Here is a 22,179-nt window from a genome sequence, read left to right as displayed (position 1 = left end):
AAGGATCGTAGTAAGGGGCAACGGCAAGAGGTCTGGAACACTGGCTTGGGATACACAAGGAACGCTTTCACTGGCACAATGGCAACAAGATCCAGCAAGGAAGTGCAGGGGAAGTGAGGCAATATAGGGAAGTGCACAGGTGAACACACTAATTAAAAACCATGCGCCAATCAGTGGCGCACCGGCCCTTTAAATCGCAAAGAACCGGCGCGCGCGCACTAGGGAGCGGGGCTGCGCGCGCCGGGACAGCACAGACGGGGAGCGAGTCTGGTAAGCGGGTCGGGATGCGCACCGCGAGCGGGCGCGTCCCGCATCGCGAATCGCATCCCGGTTGGGGACATTATCGCAGCGCACCCGGTCAGCAGGTCTGACCGGGGCGCTGCGAACAGGAGAACGCTGTGAGCACTCCAGGGAGGAGCGGGGCCCCGGAGCGCTCGGCGTAACAGTAATATTGTGTATAGTATAAGCAGGACATGGTATATGTATTATTGTGTATAGTATAAGCAGGATATGATATATGTAATATTGAGTATAGTATAAGCAGGACATGTTATATATAATATTGTGTATAGTATGAGCAGGACATGTTATATATAATATTGTGTATAGTATGAACAGGACATGGTATATATAATATTGTGTATAGTTTAAGTATGAGCAGGACATGATATATGTAATATTGTATATAGTATAAGCAGGACATGTTATATGTAATATTGTGTACAGTATAAGCAGGACATGTTATATGTAATTTTGTATATAGTTTAAGCAGGACATGTTATATGTAATATTGTGTATAGTATAAGCAGGACATGTTATATGTAATATTGTATATAGTATAAGCAGGACATGTTATATGTAATATTGTATATAGTATAAGCAGGACATGATATATGTTATATTGTATATAGTATAAGCAGGAGATGTTATATGTAATATTGTATATAGTATAAGCAGGACATGGTATATGTAATATTGTGTATAGTATAAGCAGGACATGGTATATGTAATGTGTGTATAGTATAAGCAGGACATGATATATGTAATATTGTATATAGTATAAGCAGGATATGTTATATGTAATATTGTGTATAGTATAAGCAGGACATGTTATATGCAATCTTGTGTATAGTATAAGCAGGACATGTTATATGTAATATTGTGTACAGTATAAGCAGGACATGTTATATGTGATATTGTGTATAGTATAAGCAGGACATGATATATGTAATATTGTATATAGTATAAGCAGGACATGTTATATGTAATATTGTATATAGTATAAGCAGGACATGTTATATGTAATATTGTGTATAGTATAAGCAGGACATGTTATATGTAATATTGTGTATAGTATAAGCAGGACATGATATATGTAATATTGTATATAGTATAAGCAGGACATGATATATGTAATATTGTGTATAGTATAAGCAGGACATGTTATATGTAATATTGTATATAGGATAAGCAGGACATGATATATGTAATATTGTATATAGTATAAGCAGGACATGTTATATGTAATATTGTATATAGTATAAGCAGGACATGTTATATGTAATATTGTGTATAGTATAAGCAGGACATGTTATATGTAATATTGTATATAGTATAAGCAGGACATGTTATATGTAATATTGTATATAGTATAAGCAGGACATGTTATATGTAATATTGTATATAGTATAAGCAGGACATGATATATGTAATATTGTATATAGTATAAGCAGGACATGATATATGTAATATTGTGTATAGTATAAGCAGGACATGTTATATGTAATATTGTATATAGTATAAGCAGGACATGTTATATGTAATATTGTATATAGTATAAGCAGGACATGTTATATGTAATATTGTGTATAGTATAAGCAGGACATGATATATGTAATATTGTGTATAGTATAAGCAGGACATGTTATATGTAATATTGTGTATAGTATAAGCAGGACATGATATATGTAATATTGTATATAGTATAAGCAGGACATGTTATATGTAATATTGTATATAGTATAAGCAGGACATGTTATATGTAATATTGTATATAGTATAAGCAGGACATGTTATATGTAATATTGTGTATAGTATAAGCAGGACATGTTATATGTAATATTGTATATAGTATAAGCAGGACATGATATATGTAATATTGTGTATAGTATAATCAGGACATGGGGGAGATGTATCAAAACCTGTGCACAGGAAGAGTGGTGCAGTTGCCCATAGCAACCAATCAGCTCGCTTCCAACAATTTTAGAGAGGCCTGTGAAAAATGAAAGAAGCGATCTGATTGGTTGTTATGGGCAACTGGAGAACTTTTCCTCTGGACAGGTTTTGATAAATCTTCCCCATGGTGTGTATATATAATATTGTGTATAGTATAAGCAGGACATGGTATATATAATATTGTGTATAGTATAAGTATGAGCAGGACATGGTATATATAATATTGTGTATAGTATGAACAGGACATGGTATATATAATATTGTGTATAGTATGAACAGGACATGGTATAAATAATATTGTATATAGTATGAGCAGGACATGGTATATATAATATTCTGTACACTATGATCAAGCCATGTTATATATACACTATAATGAGGCCATATTCTACTTTATATTACACTCTGTATACTATATATGCTATATGTGTGTGTATTATACTGTATATTATACTATATGTGCTATATGTGTGTGTATTATACTGTATATTGTACTATATGTGTTATACGTGTGGTATTATACTGTATATTATACTATATGTAGTGTGGTATTATACTGTATATTATACTATTATACTGTATATTATACTATATGTGTTATACATGTGGTATTATACTGTATATTATACTATATGTGCTATTTGTATGGTATTATACTGTATATTATACTATATATGCTATTCATGTGGTATTAAACTGTATATTATACTATATGTGTCAATCGCGTGTTATACTGTATATTATACTATATGTGCTATATGTGTGTGTATTATACTGTATATTGTACTATATGTGTTATATGTGTGGTATTATACTGTATATTATACTATATGTGTTATACATGTGGTATTATACTGTATATTATACTATATGTGCTATTTGTATGGTATTATACTGTATATTATACTATATATGCTATTCATGTGGTATTAAACTGTATATTATACTATATGTGTCAATCGAGTGTTATACTGTATATTGTACTATATGTGCTATATGTGTGTGTATTATACTGTATATTGTACTATATGTGTTATACATGTGGTATTATACTGTATATTATACTATATGTGCTATTTGTATTGCATTATACTGTATATAATACTATATATCCTATTCATGTGGTATTAAACTGTATATTATACTATTTGTGTTCTTCGTGTGTGTTATACTTTATATTGTACTATATGTAGTGTGTATTATACTGTATATTATACTAAATGTAGTGTGGTATTATACTGTATATTGTACTATATGTAGTGTGGTATTATACTGTATATTATACTATATATGCTATATGTAGTGTGGTGTTATACTGTATATTATACTATATGTAGTGTGTATTATACTGTATAATATACTATATGTAGTGTGTATTATACTGTATATACTATATGTAGTGTGGTATTATACTGTATATTATACTATATGTAATGTGATATTATACTATATGTAGTGTGTATTATACTGTATATTATACTATATGTAGTGTGTATTATACTGTATATTATACTATATGTAGTGTGGTATTATACTGTATATTATACTATATGTAGTGTGTATTATACTGTATGTTATACTATATGTAGTGTGGTATTATACTGTATGTTATACTATATGTAGTGTGGTATTATACTGTATATTATACTATATGTAGTGTGTATTATACTGTATATTATACTATATGTAGTGTGTATTATACTGTATATTATACTATATGTAGTGTGGTATTATACTGTATATTATACTATATGTAGTGTGTATTATACTGTATATTATACTATATGTAGTGTGTATTATACTGTATATTATACTATATGTAGTGTGGTATTATACTGTATATTATACTATATGTAGTGTGTATTATACTGTATATTATACTATATGTAGTGTGTATTATACTGTATATTATACTATATGTAGTGTGGTATTATACTGTATATTATACAATATGTAATGTGATATTATACTATATCTAGTGTGTATTATACTGTATATACTATATGTAGTGTGGTATTATACTGTATATTATACTATATCTAGTGTGGTATTATACTGTATATTATACTATATGTAGTGTGTATTATACTGTATATTATACTATATGTAGTGTGTATTATACTGTATATTATACTATATGTGTAGTGTGGTATTATACTGTATATTATACTATATGTAGTGTGATATTATACTGTATATTATACTATATGTGTAGTGTGGTATTATACTGTATATTATACTATATGTAGTGTGGTATTATATTGTATATTATACTATATGTAGTGTGTATTATACTGTATATTATACTATATGTGTAGTGTGGTATTATACTGTATATTATACTATATGTAGTGTGTATTATACTGTATATTATACTATATGTAATGTGTATTATACTGTATATTATACTATATGTAGTGTGTATTATACTGTATATTATACTATATGTAGTGTGTATTATACTGTATATTATACTATATGTAGTGTGTATTATACTGTATATTATACTATATGTAGTGTGGTATTATACTGTATATTATACTATATGTAGTGTGGTATTATACTGTATATTATACTATATGTAGTGTGTATTATACTGTATATTATACTATATGTAGTGTGTATTATACTGTATATTATACTATATGTAGTGTGGTATTATACTGTATATTATACTATATGTAGTGTGTATTATACTGTATATTATACTATATGTAGTGTGTATTATACTGTATATTATACTATATGTAGTGTGGTATTATACTGTATATTATACTATATGTAGTGTGTATTATACTGTATATTATACTATATGTAGTGTGTATTATACTGTATATTATACTATATGTAGTGTGGTATTATACTGTATATTATACAATATGTAATGTGATATTATACTATATGTAGTGTGTATTATACTGTATATACTATATGTAGTGTGGTATTATACTGTATATTATACTATATCTAGTGTGGTATTATACTGTATATTATACTATATGTAGTGTGTATTATACTGTATATTATACTATATGTAGTGTGATATTATACTGTATATTATACTATATGTAGTGTGGTATTATACTGTATATTATACTATATGTAGTGTGATATTATACTGTATATTATACTATATGTGTAGTGTGGTATTATACTGTATATTATACTATATGTAGTGTGGTATTATACTGTATATTATACTATATGTAGTGTGATATTATACTGTATATTATACTATATGTGTAGTGTGGTATTATACTGTATATTATACTATATGTAGTGTGTATTATACTGTATATTATACTATATGTAGTGTGTATTATACTGTATATTATACTATATGTAGTGTGTATTATACTGTATATTATACTATATGTGTAGTGTGGTATTATACTGTATATTATACTATATGTAGTGTGATATTATACTGTATATTATACTATATGTGTAGTGTGGTATTATACTGTATATTATACTATATGTAGTGAGGTATTATATTGTATATTATACTATATGTAGTGTGTATTATACTGTATATTATACTATATGTAGTGTGTATTATACTGTATATTATACTATATGTAGTGTGGTATTATACTGTATATTATACTATATGTAGTGTGGTATTGTACTGTATATTATACAATATGTAATGTGATATTATACTATATGTAGTGTGTATTATACTGTATATTATACTATATGTAGTGTGTATTATACTGTATATTATACTATATGTAGTGTGTATTATACTGTATATACTATATGTAGTGTGGTATTATACTGTATATTATACTATATCTAGTGTGGTATTATACTGTATATTATACTATATGTAGTGTGTATTATACTGTATATTATACTATATGTAGTGTGTATTATACTGTATATTATACTATATGTGTAGTGTGGTATTATACTGTATATTATACTATATGTAGTGTGGTATTATACTGTATATTATACTATATGTGTAGTGTGGTATTATACTGTATATTATACTATATGTAGTGTGTATTATACTGTATATTATACTATATGTAGTGTGGTATTATATTGTATATTATACTATATGTAGTGTGGTATTATACTGTATATTATACTATATGTAGTGTGTATTATACTGTATATTATACTATATGTAGTGTGGTATTATACTGTATATTATACTATATGTGTAGTGTGGTATTATACTGTATATTATACTATATGTGTAGTGTGGTATTATACTGTATATTATACTATATGTAGTGTGGTATTATACTGTATATTATACTATATGTGTAGTGTGGTATTATACTGTATATTATACTATATGTGTAGTGTGGTATTATACTGTATATTATACTATATGTAGTGTGGTATTATACTGTATATTATACTATATGTGTAGTGTGGTATTATACTGTATATTATACTATATGTGTAGTGTGGTATTATACTGTATATTATACTATATGTAGTGTGGTATTATACTGTATATTATACTATATGTGTAGTGTGGTATTATACTGTATATTATACTATTATACTGTATATTATACTATATGTAGTGTGTATTATACTGTATATTATACTATTATACTATATGTAGTGTGTATTATACTGTATATTATACTATATGTAGTGTGGTATTATAGTGTATATTATACTATATGTAGTGTGTATTATACTGTATATTATACTATATGTAGTGTGTATTATACTGTATATTATACTATATGTAGTGTGGTATTATACTGTATATTATACTATATGTGCTATATGTAGTGTGGTATTATACTGTATATTATACTATATATGTAGTGTGGTATTATACTATATGTGCTATATGTAGTGTGGTATTATACTGTATATTATACTATATGTAGTGTGTATTATACTGTATATTATACTATATGTAGTGTGTATTATACTGTATATTATACTATATGTAGTGTGGTATTATACTGTATATTATACTATATGTGTAGTGTGGTATTATACTGTATATTATACTATATGTAGTGTGGTATTATACTGTATATTATACTATATGTGTAGTGTGGTATTATACTGTATATTATACTATATGTGTAGTGTGGTATTATACTGTATATTATACTATATGTGTAGTGTGGTATTATACTGTATATTATACTATATGTGTAGTGTGGTATTATACTGTATATTATACTATATGTAGTGTGGTATTATACTGTATATTATACTATATGTAGTGTGTATTATACTGTATTATACTATTATACTGTATATTATACTATATGTAGTGTGTATTATACTGTATTATACTATTATACTGTATATTATACTATATGTGTAGTGTGGTATTATACTGTATATTATACTATATGTGTAGTGTGGTATTATACTGTATATTATACTATATGTAGTGTGGTATTATACTGTATATTATACTATATGTGTAGTGTGGTATTATACTGTATATTATACTATATGTGTAGTGTGGTATTATACTGTATATTATACTATATGTAGTGTGGTATTATACTGTATATTATACTATATGTGTAGTGTGGTATTATACTGTATATTATACTATTATACTGTATATTATACTATATGTAGTGTGTATTATACTGTATATTATACTATTATACTATATGTAGTGTGTATTATACTGTATATTATACTATATGTAGTGTGGTATTATAGTGTATATTATACTATATGTAGTGTGTATTATACTGTATATTATACTATATGTAGTGTGTATTATACTGTATATTATACTATATGTAGTGTGGTATTATACTGTATATTATACTATATGTGCTATATGTAGTGTGGTATTATACTGTATATTATACTATATATGTAGTGTGGTATTATACTATATGTGCTATATGTAGTGTGGTATTATACTGTATATTATACTATATGTAGTGTGTATTATACTGTATATTATACTATATGTAGTGTGTATTATACTGTATATTATACTATATGTAGTGTGGTATTATACTGTATATTATACTATATGTGTAGTGTGGTATTATACTGTATATTATACTATATGTAGTGTGGTATTATACTGTATATTATACTATATGTGTAGTGTGGTATTATACTGTATATTATACTATATGTGTAGTGTGGTATTATACTGTATATTATACTATATGTGTAGTGTGGTATTATACTGTATATTATACTATATGTGTAGTGTGGTATTATACTGTATATTATACTATATGTAGTGTGGTATTATACTGTATATTATACTATATGTAGTGTGTATTATACTGTATTATACTATTATACTGTATATTATACTATATGTAGTATACGCGTGTATTAAACCTCCTGCTTACTTTGCTGACGTCATTGAACTATTTTGCGCTACAATCTCCACGTGGCCCCGCCCCTCCCCGCCTCTCATTGGCCGAGCCCCCTACGTCAGGCTGTGATTCCGCCCTCCCATTGGTTATGACGCGCCGCCTGCCGCCCAGAGCTCCGCCCCCTTCCTTCTCTCCGCTGTGTGACAGTCTCCGGCCATTCGGGGGCAGTGGAGGAGCTGCGTCACCGGCGGTGGCGGGGGAGACCGCGCATCTCGCCGCCGTCATGTCTTCCACTCACCCCCGAGTGAAGCGCGGCTCCGTCTCCCCTCCGAACGGCTCAGCCCGCCTCCTGCAGCCCATCCGGGCCACCGTGCCCTACCAGCTCCTGCACAGCAGCCCCAGCCGCTCCCCGTCCGCCTCCGTGGGGAGCAATACCGAACCGGGGCCCCCGAGTCCTTCCCCGCCCTCTCCGCTGCTCCCGCAGCCTCACAGCAGCCCCGAGGCGGCCAGGACCCGCAGGAGGAGAAGCACATCCCCGGACAGGAGGAACGCGGCGTCCCCCGGGAGCAGAGGTGAGGGCAGCATGGCGCCCGGCACACGTCTACAGGGGCACTACAACGCCCAGCATGCACCGGGGAGCCTGCACAGCATGCTGGGAGTAGTGCTAGCCCTGCCACAACTTCAAGTTACAGGACACAGATGACACTTTACAACTTTTGGTTCTAGAGCAGGGGGTGTGGAGCTTCCGGGTTCCAGAGCAGGTGCTGCCACATGAGGTTCTAGAGCAGTGGACATCCAGCTGTTGTGAAACTACAACTCCCAGCATGCACAGACAGCTCACGCTGGGAGTTGTAGTTGTGCAACGTTTGGGGGGGGCCCACTGTTTGGAGAGCACTGTTCTAGAGCAATCCTAAAATCTAATGGTGTCTGGAGTGGATGCTTCAACCTTTCTAGGTCAAGGTCAGGTACTAGATCTAGATCAGTGTTTCCCTACCATCGTGCCTCCAGCTGTTGCAAAACTACAACTTCCACTATGCCTAAACAGCCTTTGGCTGTCCAGGGATGCTGGGAGTTGAAGTTTTGCAACAGCTGGAGGCTCCCTGGTTGGAAAACGATGATCTAGAACAAGATTTGTACATGTAAGGCAGTGTTTCCCAAGCAGGGTGCCTCCAGCTGTTGCAAAACTACAACTCCAAGCATGCCCAGACAGCCTTCGGCTGTCTGGGCATGCTTGGAGTTGTAGTTTTGCAACAGCTGGAGGCACCCTGCTTGGGAAACACTGATCTAGTGAATGGTTTTCCTTCTCTTTTGCATGGGTAGAAGGGTCCCTCCTACTTAATAGCCCCCCTCAGGCTCGCAGCAGCTGGAGGCACCCTGTTTGGGAAACCCTGATCTAGAACAAGACTTGTACGGCAGTGTTTCCCAACTGGGGTACCTCCAGCAGATGCAGAACTACAACTCTCAGCATGCCCAGACAGCCAAAGGCTTGTCTGGGCATGCTGGGAGTTGTGGTTTTGCAACAGCTGGAGGCACCCTGGTTGGGAAACACTGATCTAGTGAATGGTTTTCCTTCTCCATGGGTATAAGGGTCCCTCCTACTTAATACCCCACTCACAGCATGCTGGGAGTTGTAGTTTTGCAGCAGCTGGAGGCACCTTGGTTGGGAAACACTGATGTAAGGGGATCTGGAGATTAAAACAGATGCACTTATGGTTCTAGACACAGTGCTTGCATTAGTACAGTAGATCTAGGTTGATCTATAGATGTACAGTAGATCTAGGTTGGGGATGTAGAGGTGCTGGCACTTGCAGTTCTAGAGCAGGGATTGCGTTAGTAACCTAAGGCTTTACTGAGGATGCTGGTCCAGGACAGTCTTGAACTTGTAGTTCTAGAACTGAGTTTGCATTAGTGATGTGAAGGTCTAGAGCAGGTGCTGGTGTTTGTAGTTCCGGAACAGGGCGTGCATTTGAAATTTTGAGCTTTTTATATAAGGATCCAAGGGTCTAGATCAGTGTTTTCGCACCAGGGTGCCTCAGCTGTCGCAAAACTACAACTCCCAGCATGCCGTTGGCTGTCCGGGAATGCTGGGAGTTGTAGTTTTGCAACAGCTGGAGGCGCTTTGGTTGGGAAATCTGGTCTAGACCAAGTGCTTTTAACTTTTTTTGACCTTATATGTAAGTAATGCAAGCACTTTCTGAGGAACTGGAGGTCTAGAAAAGGTGATGGCACTTAAAGTTCTAGAATGGTGTTTGAAATTGTAATTTAGAGCTCTGCTTGGAATCTAGAGCTGCTGGCACTTGTAGTTCTCAAAGTACTTGCATTTGTTAAAAAAAAAAAAAAGGCTATCATGGGGATCTGGTGGTCTAGAACAACTGCTTGCACCTACAGTTCTGGAACAATACTTGCACAAGTAAGGTGAGACTTTGCTAGGGATCTAGTGGTCCTGGTACTTCAAGGTCTAGAATGGAGTCTGCATTTCTAATGTCAGATTCGGATGGTGATGTGGACGCCTAGAACAAGTGCTCGCCCTTTTAGTTCTACAACTGTGTTTACATTAGTAATATAGACCTATTCGGTGCATCTGAAGTTCTGGTACTGTCACTTGTAGTTCTAGAGCTAGATGTACATTTGCAAATTAAGACTAAGGATCTGACAATCTAGAACAAGCATCGATACTTGTAGGTCTGAGTCTGCGAAAGTATTGTTAGATTTTTCTGTTGGTCTAGAACAAGTGCTTGCCCCATGGTGTTCTGGAACCAGAAGTTTCCGATCTGGAGTTTCCATTAGTAATAAGCATAGTTTGAGGACCTAAAGGTCTAGAGCAGGTGCTGGCAGTTGTAGTTCTAGAACCATGTTTGCACATTTTATGTAAAGCTTTACTTGGGTACAGAAGGGCTGGATATTGTAGTTCTAGTACAGAGCTTGCGTTAGAATCTGTGGTCTAGAACATGTATTGATACTTGTAACTCTAGAACTGGGCTTGCAATTAGGATCTGGTGGTCTAGAACACATATCGATACTTGTACTCTAGAACTGGGCTTGCATTAGTATGGCAGGCTATGTTAATGATCTGGAGGTCTCAAACGGGGGGGCAATACTAATAATTCCAGAACAGGGTGGGCATTTTATTTTATTATAGATTTTGCTAAGGATCTGGTAATCTAGAATAATTTTCGGCCCTTATGGTTCTAGAACAAACATATGTAATTCTCTGGAGGGTTCGTGGGCACTTGGATTCTGCAGTATCAGTCTAGATTACATAGTAACTAAAGTGTGTTCTAGAGCAGCAACCTGTCGCTTTACAGTAGTTGCAAAACTGCAACTCCCAGCATGCCCTGACAGCCGGAGGCTGTCAGGGCATGCTGGGAGTTGCAGTTTTGCAACTACTGTAAAGCGACAGGTTGCTGCTGGGAGTTGTAGTTTTTGCAACAGTTAAATGCAGTCGCCCCCTCCTTGTGCCTCGTGTACGCGTCGTCCCTTTAAGACTCAGTTAAACTCCCTGCAGGCGCGGAGTTCATTCATGGCGACCGTCCCGCACTTGTTCTCGTCTTAGAGCGTGTGCAGATTCGGCACAATGGTCGTCTCTGGACAGATGTAGCAGAGCGGAAACTGTCGTTTCACGCTTTGAGGCTGAAATGTGATCCCGTAAAACCACAATACAGTCGTGCCGCACCATTTCAGCTCCAATGCGTCACTATATCCCACGTGTGATCTGGTAAGTTAACATGGTACAGGGTTTCCCAACCATTGCAAGACTACAACTCCCAGCATGCCCCGACAGCTGAAGGCTGCATCCTAAACTAAGGCTAGGTTGACATCACGATTTAACCATCCGATTATCGGACGAAATCGTGTTGCAAAAAATCGTATACAATCGTATGTAAAAATTTCTTTGCTATCCGGTTTAACCCCTTAACGACCTCAGGCGTAAATGTACGTCCTGGTTTGGCGGTACTTCCCGCACCAGGACATACATTTACGTCCTGTGTATGACCGCGAGCATTGGAGCGGTGCTCGCGTCATACACGGCAGGTTCCGGCTGCTATCAGCAGCCGGGGACCCGCCGGTAATGGCCGACATCCGCGATCGCACTGATTTCTGCCAGGCCCATTAACCCCTCAGATGCCGTGCGATCTGATCATCTGTAATGGCGGGCCGGAGGTCTCCGAACCTGGCTCCGGACGTCTCCCGGCATCTTCTGCTCTGGTCTGAGATCGAGCAGAGCAGAAGACAGCCGATAATACTGATCAGTGCTATGTCCTATGCATAGCACTGAACAGTATTAGCAATCAAATAGTCCCCTATGGAGACATAAAAAGTGTTAAAAAAAATAAAAAATAAAAAAAATGTCAATAAATAAAAATAAATAAAATATAAAAAAATAAAATTAAAAAAATTAAAAATAAAAAAAAGCAAATTTTTTTTTATATAAAATATATCCCCTCCTCCAAAGAAAATAAAAATTGTCAGTCTTTCCCATTTTACCCCCCCAAAAAACGTAAATTAAATTTTTTTTATAAACATATTTGATATCACCGCATGCGTAAATGTCCGAACTATCAAAATATAATGTTTATGATCCTGTACGGTGAATGGCGTAAATGTAAAAAATGTTTAAAAGTCCAAAAATGCTGCTTTTTTTCACATTTTTATTAAAAAAAAATTTTATAAAAAAATGATATAAAAGTTTTATATATGCAAATGTGGTATCAATAAAAAGTTCAGATGACGGCGCAAAAAATTAGCCCTCATAGCGCCCTATATACAGAAAAATGAAAGTAATAGATGGTCAAAATAGGGCGATTTTAGATGACTGATTTTATACAAAAAGTTTTCGTGTTTATTTTTTTTTTTTTTTTTTTAGCGGTACAAAAATATAAAAGTATCTAGCCATGGGTATCATTTTAATCCTATTGACCCACAGAATAAAGAACACACGTCATTTTTACCGTAAATTGTGTGAAAACGAAACCCTCAAAAAAATTGTGGTTTTCATTAAAATTTCCTCCCTAAAAAATCATTTTTTTTTTTTTTTGGGTTTGCCGTACATTTTATGGTAAAATCAGATGTTTCATTACAAAGTACACTTGGTCACGCAAAAAAACAAGCCCTTATATGGGTCTGTAGATGGAAATATGAAATATGAGTTACGGATTTTAGAAGGCGAGGAGGAAAAAAACGAAAATGCAAAAATTGGCTGTGTCCTTAAGGTGAAAATGGGCTTGGTCCTTAAGGGGTTAAAATCGTATCCAAAAATTGTACAGATGAAAAATTCCATCCGATTTTCAATAAAAATCTGATCCGGTTTTTAAAAATCAATATGTATGCCAATGGCAATAAAGTTTTATATATTTGAAGTGTATGTGTTTTTGAAGTCTACTGCGCATAAGTACAAAGAAAAATTAATGTGCGATTAATCTGATACAATCGCACAGTCACACGATTCCATGCGATTTACATAGACATCAATAATAAAAAAAATCCGATTTTGAATTTGGACAAAAAATCGTGCAAAGTCGGATGCGGATGAAAACTGATGCAACGACTGTCCGGGCATGCTGGGAGTTGTAGTTTTGCAACATCTGGAGGTCCGCAGGTTGAAGACCACTGGTATAGGAGGTAATACTCACGTGTCCCCGCCGCTCCGGACCGCGACCGCGTCCCCGTGGTGTCCCCGACGCTTTGGACGTAGTCTTCCCCAGGATCCACGCTCTCCGTCGCCGTCATCAGGTCGCTACGCACGCCGTTGATGGCCGCAGGTATTCGCCGTATAAGACGTATCAACTTTCTTATACGGCGAAAAATACGGTATGTGGTTTTTTGTTACTTTTAAAGAAGTCCCGATACCATATTTATTTTTTTAATTTTTTTTTTTAAAGACCGAGTACGAGTACCGATACTTTAATTCTAGTACTCGCCGATACCAAGTACGAGTACTTATATTTTAAAGGGAATCTGACCCCAGGGTGACCCGGTTTCTGGCGCTGTTTACCGTATGATATGTGGGTCCTTGTTGTGTACAATGGAGGCGGCTGCTGTAGTATGAGACAAGATTTCTCTCTTCTCCATTGGACAGAACAGGGAATTTGCATTGACGATGAGACCGATGACCACATGGTGAGCAGCGAAAGAAACCGGGTCACCTGACCTATCTACCTATAAATTCAAGTTAGTGCAGGTGACTCTGCTGTAAGATTGTCTTTAATAGTAGGTAGTATCCCCCTTCAGACATTAGTAGCAGCTAGGGCTGGGCGGTATGACCAAATGTGTGTATCACGGTATTTTTTTTTACTTTTTGCGGTTCTACAGTATATGACGGTATTTCCTAGCCCCCCCCCCCCATATTATCAGCCCACATCCCCATCGGGGATAAATACTCACATATCACCCGCATGCGCTGCCCTCCTCGTCCTGTTTGTTACGGCCGCCGGCGCTGACACTCTATACTGTGCGGTATCCCTATACCTGGGCTGCAAAAGATAAAAAAAAAAAAAAAAAAAAAAAAAACTTTAACGCACCTACGTCGGCCTTACGCTGGGGACGGGAACGTCGGAGAACCGTCAGCCTATCACCGGCCACAGCGATGTTCCGCCTCGTCATGTAAGATGCTGGCTTCTTAAATGACAGTGGGCTCAGCCTATCTCCGGCCGAGGCAGAACATCGTTGCGGCCGGTGATAGGCTGACGGTTCTCCGACGTTCCCGTCCCCAGGAAACAAGTGAGGCTGGTACCGGACCAACGGGAGGTGAGTTAGTTTTTTTTGTTTGTTTTTTGCAGCCCGGGCATAGGGATACCGCACAGTATAGAGCAGTGGTCTCCAACCTGCAGACCTCCAGATGTTGAAAAACTACAACTCCCAGCATGCCCGGACAGCCTACGGCTGTCCGGGCATGCTGGGAGTTTTAGTTTTGCAACATCTGGAGGTCCGCAGGTTGGAGACCACTGGTATAGTGTCAGCGCCGGCAGCTGCAACAAACAGGACGAGGAGGGCAGCGCATGCGGGTGACATGTGAGTAGTACCCCGATGGGGACAGCGCTGGGATATAATTAATTGGGGGGGCAGAACAGCGCTTGCGGGTCACATATGATTAGTTCCCCGATGTGGGGACAGCGCAGTGCTGGGCTGATTCATTCATTCACGAGGGGGAGGGGCCAAACCGGTATTGCGGCATGGGTTAAAATTCATATCATGCAGCACAAAAATTTCGGTATGAACCGGTATACCGCCCAGCCCTAGTAGCAGCCCCCCTGTAGACCACAGCCCCCCTTTAGACAGTGGGCCCTCTTTTAAACAGCAGCATGGGCCCCCCGTTTAGACGGCAGCCGCCCCCCCATGTAGACATTAGTAGCAGCCCCCCTTTAGACAGTGGGCCCCCATTTAAACAGCAGCAGGGTCCCCCGTTTAGACAGTAGCCCCCCAATCCCTTTAAACAGCAGTAGGCCCCCCCCTTGCAGACAGCTCACCTGCGGCTGTCCTCTGTCGGGTGCTGCCGCTCCGCTGCCCCGTTCTCCTGTCCGCATCATGGCGTCCTATGGAGGAGCATGTGACATATACGTCACACTGCTTCCTCCGTAACGTTACGCTGGGCGCAGGGGAGGAGGCGGAGTGACGTGTGTGTCACATGCTCCTCCATAGGACGCCATGATGCGGACAGGAGAACGGGGCAGTGGAGCGGCAGCAGGTAGCGGACATGGGATCAGGCGACATTAAAAGAGTCCCCGATACCATGCAAATGGGTAGTATCTGCCCCGATACCGAAACTAATATTGGGACATCCCTAGTTACTTTACATAGGACTGCCTCTATATCCAGCTTCTTTATCATGCGTACGGTATGAAGGTAAACGCCGGTGGTTACATCTGTAGCGTTGTGGGAGATTTATCAAAACCTGTCCAGAGGAGCCAATCAGATCGCTTCTTTCATTTTTAACAAGGCCTCTGCAAAATGAAAGAAGCGATCTGATTGGTTGCTATGGGCAACTCAGCAACTTTTCCTCAGCAGAGGTTTTGATAAATCTCCCCCCTTAGTGCGTAGATGGAGCTGAGTTTGTCGTCTGTTAACACAGGAAATGCATAATAAATAGTTGAGAAACCTCGCCTTTCCTCTGTGCACTGACTTTACATAGGACTGCAGCTATATCCACCTCCACTAGCTTTACTATGAATCCCTTGTTAACATAATGCCAGGGGTATATAGCCGCAGTCCTATGTAAGGTCAGTGTTCAGATGTAGCAGGACATGGTGATCAGTTAGGGAACGTTCACACTTCGGAATTCCGCGAGTAGAATTCCGCGCAGTGAACTGTACCGTAGTGTGAATGGGTCTTCCGCGAGACCCGTTCACTTCGGAATTTCTGCGGCAGACAATTCCACCGCTGAAATTGTTCAGCGCAAAGAAAGAACATGTTCATTCTTTGCGCGGAATGCCACGAGTTCTGCATAGCCGTCAGTGGTGATGGCGCAGTGCCCGCGGTCCTACCACTGTTTTTTTTGTCGGCGGCTGCCTGACGAAATCTCCGAGTGGCAGGGGAACTCCATTGTGCTACATCTGCCAACTGACTTTACATAGGACTGCAGCTATAACCACTTGTGTTATCCGATCACTGTATGCGTAGTAAAGCTGAAGCAGGTGGGTATAGCTGCAGTCCTATGTAAAGCTGAAGCAGGTGGGTATAGCTGCAGTCCTATGTAAAGCAGGTGGGTATAGCTGCAGTTCTATGTAAAGCTGAAGTAGGGGGTATAGCTGCAGTCCTATGTAAAGCTAAAGTAGGTGTGTATAGCTGCAGTCCTATGTAAAGCTGAAACAGGTGGGTATAGCTGCAGTACAACTGGGAGTTGTAGTTTTGCAGCAGCTGGAGGCACCCTGGTTTGGAAACGCTGGTATATTGTGTAGGCATCGGTAGGCCTTCACAGGTGATGCATGGTGGTTCCAGATCTCGGCCTGTTATCTGTGACGTTACATAGGACTGCAGGTAAGCAGTGAGGCATCAAGATAAACAGTGGCCCAAGTCCGGCTCTGTTGCATGCGTCGTTGTGTATATTGCCTTGGGGTTGTCTCTTTAATTTGCTGCTACGGTTGTGACATCAGCCCAAGATGGCGTTGGCGACTCTAATAGCGCCGTGCGGCTCCGCGGTGACATCATTCATAAAACCTCGGGGACCTATTTACTGAGGTGAAATCAGAACGCTTCCTAATGACAGCGCCTCCGCTAACTAGTAGGGCTGTAACTGCGCCGCAACCACGTGGGGGGGGGGGGGGGGGGGGGGGGGGTTTATACCTTTATTATGTCTTGTTTGGTTTACATTTTTCTACGTTTTAGATTTTTTATTTTTGCAGTGTTTTGTTATACTATATTCCCATTATGCCTTGCCTACATTTTATTTTTTTGTTTTTTATATTTTTGTTTTTTTTTACTTTATTGACTTTTTTCAGTTTACTGTTAATTTTTTTTTTAGTTTAATTTTTTTTTTACTGATTTTATATTTTTAGTCTATTTTTTCAACCTAATTGCAGCGCACCACTAACTAGTAGAGCTGTAAGTTTGCCTGTGAGTAGTCTACTGCAGCGCAATGTCTTTTTTTTTTTTGTTTTTATAGATTTTTTCTTCTTTTTGTTTAATTTTTACTATTGCCAATTTTTCATTTAGTATTTTTCTTAAATTTTTTTTGCTATTTTTTTTTGTAAATGTTTTTTTACTATTTCTTAATCTTTAGATTTCTTAACTTATATATTTCTTTTACTATTTACTTTTTTAATTTTTTTACTATGTTATATTTTTTACTACTTTTATTTCACATAGTTTATTATTATTATTATTATTATTATTATTTTTTTCCCCCAATAAGACTCTTGCTTGTGTAGCATGGATTTACCATCTGCATCACTGGACTAATACGGCTACTCAAATTTACTATATGGAAAATAAAATCCACGTATCAGTGTTTCTCAACCAGTGTGCTTCCAGCTGTTGCAAAACTACAACTCCCAGCATGCCCGGACAGCCGTTGGCTGTCCGGGCATGCTGGGAGTTTGTTGTTTTTGCAACAGCTGGAGGAACAGTGGTTAATAAATGCTGATGTACAAATTTTTTATTTTTTTCACAAATATATATAATCTATCCACTATATCAACCACTGTTCCTCCAGCTGTTGCAAAAACTACAAACTCCCAACATGCTGGGAGTTGTAGTTTTGCAACAGCTGGAAGCACATATGTTGAGAAACACTGTGATACGTGGATGGGTTTAGTTCTGAGCTCAAAGTGGATACAGTGGGGGGGTCAGTTGCTGCCGAAGCATTGATGGCGCACATTCCTGGTGGTCTTCCCCCTCCCCCATGTAGATATGGAGAACCTATATCAAGTCTATACAGGTATTGATAGTCTTCCAGGTGATGAGAGTGCAGGCATAGGGGGTCGTCTTCAACCCAACATTTTTTGGGCCTGTATGGATGGATGATGCCAGTCAGATGATCCTGTGCCAAACCGTCTCGTCTATAAATATAATTCTATAAACACTGAGCCCGACGAGTTTCTGCTGGGTTCCCCTGGGATTTCAGAGGTTACGTAGTTGTGAATGGGATTTCTTATTTTGTGTGTTTTCAGCAATGCTGGTCTGCATAGTCTTCCTCCATCTTTGGGGGTGCTGTGATGGTGTGGATAGTCTTTTTCCATCTAAGTGGGTGCTGTACTGGTGTACATAGGCCTTCTCCATCTTAGGGGGGGGGGGGGGGCGCTGTGCACATGTACATAGGCTTCCTCCATCTTAGGGGGTGCTGTGCTGGTCTACATAGTCTTCCTCCTTCTTAGGCGGTACTGTGCTGGTGTGGATAGTCCTCTTCCATCTTAGGGGGTGTTGTACTGGTGTACATAGTCCTCTTCCATCTTAGTGGGTGCTGTGCTGGTGTACATAGGTCTCCTCCATCTTACGGGGTGCTGTGCTGGTCTACATAGTCTTCTTCCGACTTAGGGGGTGCTGTGCTGATGCACATGGTCCTCCTCCATCTTCAGGGGGGTTCTGTGGTATTGTGCATAGTCTTCCTCCATCTTAGTGGGTGCTGTGATGGTGTGGATAGTCCTCGTCCATCTTATGGGTGCAGTGCTGGGGTACATAGGCTTCCTCCATCTTAGGGGGGGTTCTGTGTTGTGCATACGCCTCCTCCATCTTTTTGCTGCTAGGGGTACAATACCGTTGTGCGTAGGCTTTCTCTGTCATGGCAGCTGTAAGGTTCTGGACTAGTTCCTATAGGCTTCCTCTGTGTCTGTTGCTGCTCGGGGTGCAGTCATGGTTTTTGTAGGCCCCTCCATCTAGGTTGCTGGTTTGTATAGGATCCCTCCATCTTAGGGGTGTACTGTGCGGAGTGCTTACTCCTTGGAGTATGCTCTGCTAGTTTACACAGGCTTCTTCTGATTTGGCGGCTGTGGGTGCTGTACTAGATTCCATGTGTCTCCCTCATCTTGGATGGGCATTAGGGGTGCTGCACTGGCATCCATCCACTTCCCTACTCCTAAAAAGTTTTTTAATAGATTTGATTCAGTTTTTCTGTACTTGTCTGGAGTGGCCGCTGAGGCCTTGTGCAATACTCTGCAGGCTTTTCTGCTCTTGCATTATGTGTCGGTTGCCCGTTTCCTCTTTGGCTGTCATGCAGTTTCTATGGCAGTGTTGATGTTTATTGTTTGAGGTTGTAACCGCTGTCAGTGTAATGAGGAGGTAATGGCCGGCTGAGCGGATAAGCATTGTCCTGAGTCATGACTATTCTTCGTGTTGTGTCAGCGCCTATGTGATCTCCACCCAGCTTCTCCAGTCTCCTGACAGACCTGTGTACGGTGCCCTTGAAAGTCTATAGGGTTGTTCCGAACGTATTTGATTAGGGAACATTCACATCCTACAGGAACTGGTTTCATTCATATAAATGGGATGGTGTCCTCCATTATGTGCATGAAATTCAACCATTCACACCAATAGGACAATTGCAGACATTTCTGCTACACATCTTCTCTGTGTGAATATACACATCACATCAGTTCCCCCCCCCCCCCCCCCCCCTCAACCAGTGTGCCACCAGCTGTTGCAGAACTATAACTCCCAGCATGTCTGAACAGTCTGCACTTAATGGGAACACTGCAGATATCAAAGGTTCAGCATTAGGCAATATGGAGGCTCCAAGCTCATGGCTATCCGGGTCTATCCGGCCCCCGGGAGGGCGCGCGGGTCTATCCGGCCCCCGGGAGGGCGCGCGGGTCTGTGCGGCCCCCGGCAGGGCCTGAATAGTTGGCACCCAGCTTTCCTAGGAGCAGATGACTACACTTTACAGGACATCTTTAGGGCCAGTATATACGGTCTATCCGGCCCCCGGGAGGGCGCGCGGGTCTATGCGGCCCCCGGTAGGCCCCCGGCAGGGCCCGCGGGTCTATGCGGCCCCCGGCAGGGCGCGCGGGTCTATCCGGCCCCCGGCAGTCCCCCGGCAGGGCGCGCGGGTCTGTGCGGCCCCCGGCAGGGCGCGCGGGTCTGTGCGGCCCCCGGCAGGGCGCGCGGGTCTGTGCGGCCCCCGGCAGGGCGCGCGGGTCTGTGCGGCCCCCGGCAGGGCGCGCGGGTCTGTGCGGCCCCCGGCAGGGCGCGCGGGTCTGTGCGGCCCCCGGCAGGGCGCGCGGGTCTGTGCGGCCTGAATAGTTGGCACCCAGCTTTCCTAGGAGCAGATGACTACACTTTACAGGACATCTTTAGGGCCAGTATATACGGCATTATTAAGGTGGTGGTTGTTAATCACAGTGGCATCCGCATCTCCCACATATTTAGCACGAGGGAGGCCGCACATGCCTCAGCTTGAAGTTCTTACCAGGGCACACCTCGAACAGCCCGGCGCGTTTCTGCTTTAAAATAATAGGGGGCGCCTCTTGGGGTGGAAAATGATACCGAGGTCTTTTGTGAGAAGAGAGAGAGAGAAGTCACAGGACAAGAGATAAAGTAAAAGCCGCTGGTAGGACACGTTGTTATTGGGCCGAAGCCCAAGCATAGGGTTTATGTAGCAGGGCTGAATTTGTCATTTGCGGTTGTGTTCATTCTGTGGCCTTCCAGCTGTTGCAAAACTACAACTCCCAGCATGCCCGGACAGCCAACGGCTGTCCGGGCATGCTAGGAGTTGTAGTTTTTGCAACAGCTGGAAAGTCCGCAGGCTGGAATCCTAGGGTATAATGGAGCAGTAGAGATAAGCTGCTGCCTGAGTTGTCTGGCAGCCACTTACTTGTTCCTATCAATGTGTACATCTGTGGGTAAGATCAGAGGTAAAGTCTTCATACTAACTTATGGTTACGTGTAGTCCTGATAACGCGTTAAAATAGCATCTTCAACTCGGCTCTGCTACATCTGCAGACAAGATTAGGTTCTGTCTGCTGAACAGATGGAAACCGAGACCCAAGTCAACAGATGCCGTTGATAATCCCAGCAGGACTGTCTGCGGCCTCTCAGTGGGCGCGATGTACTGCACAGATTCTTATTTATTTTTATTTATTTCTATTATTATTTTTTATTTTATTTTTTATTTACCTAAAATAACCCAAGATTGATAAATCTTTGAACTTTCGGATCTGTTTCTGGGAAAGCTGGGTGGAAATCGATATGGCTGCCATCCAACACTCCCAAATGGCAG

At 39.4% G+C, this 22,179-nt stretch overlaps 1 protein-coding gene across 1 annotated transcript in view; it reads left to right on the top strand.

Moving 5' to 3' along the window:
* Positions 1-8,668: 8,668 nt before the first annotated feature.
* Positions 8,669-22,179, top strand: part of GLCCI1 (glucocorticoid induced 1) — a 69,342-nt gene continuing 55,831 nt past the window's right edge. The window contains exon 1 of the mRNA XM_056518928.1: positions 8,669-9,109. Coding sequence (XP_056374903.1) covers positions 8,686-9,109 — 424 coding nt within the window. The 5' untranslated portion in view covers positions 8,669-8,685. The remainder of the gene's footprint in view (positions 9,110-22,179) is intronic.

Source organism: Hyla sarda, chromosome 5 (assembly GCF_029499605.1).
Source record: "Hyla sarda isolate aHylSar1 chromosome 5, aHylSar1.hap1, whole genome shotgun sequence".
Classification (NCBI taxonomy): domain Eukaryota; kingdom Metazoa; phylum Chordata; class Amphibia; order Anura; family Hylidae; genus Hyla; species Hyla sarda.
This window is presented reverse-complemented; position numbering and strand designations above follow the sequence as displayed.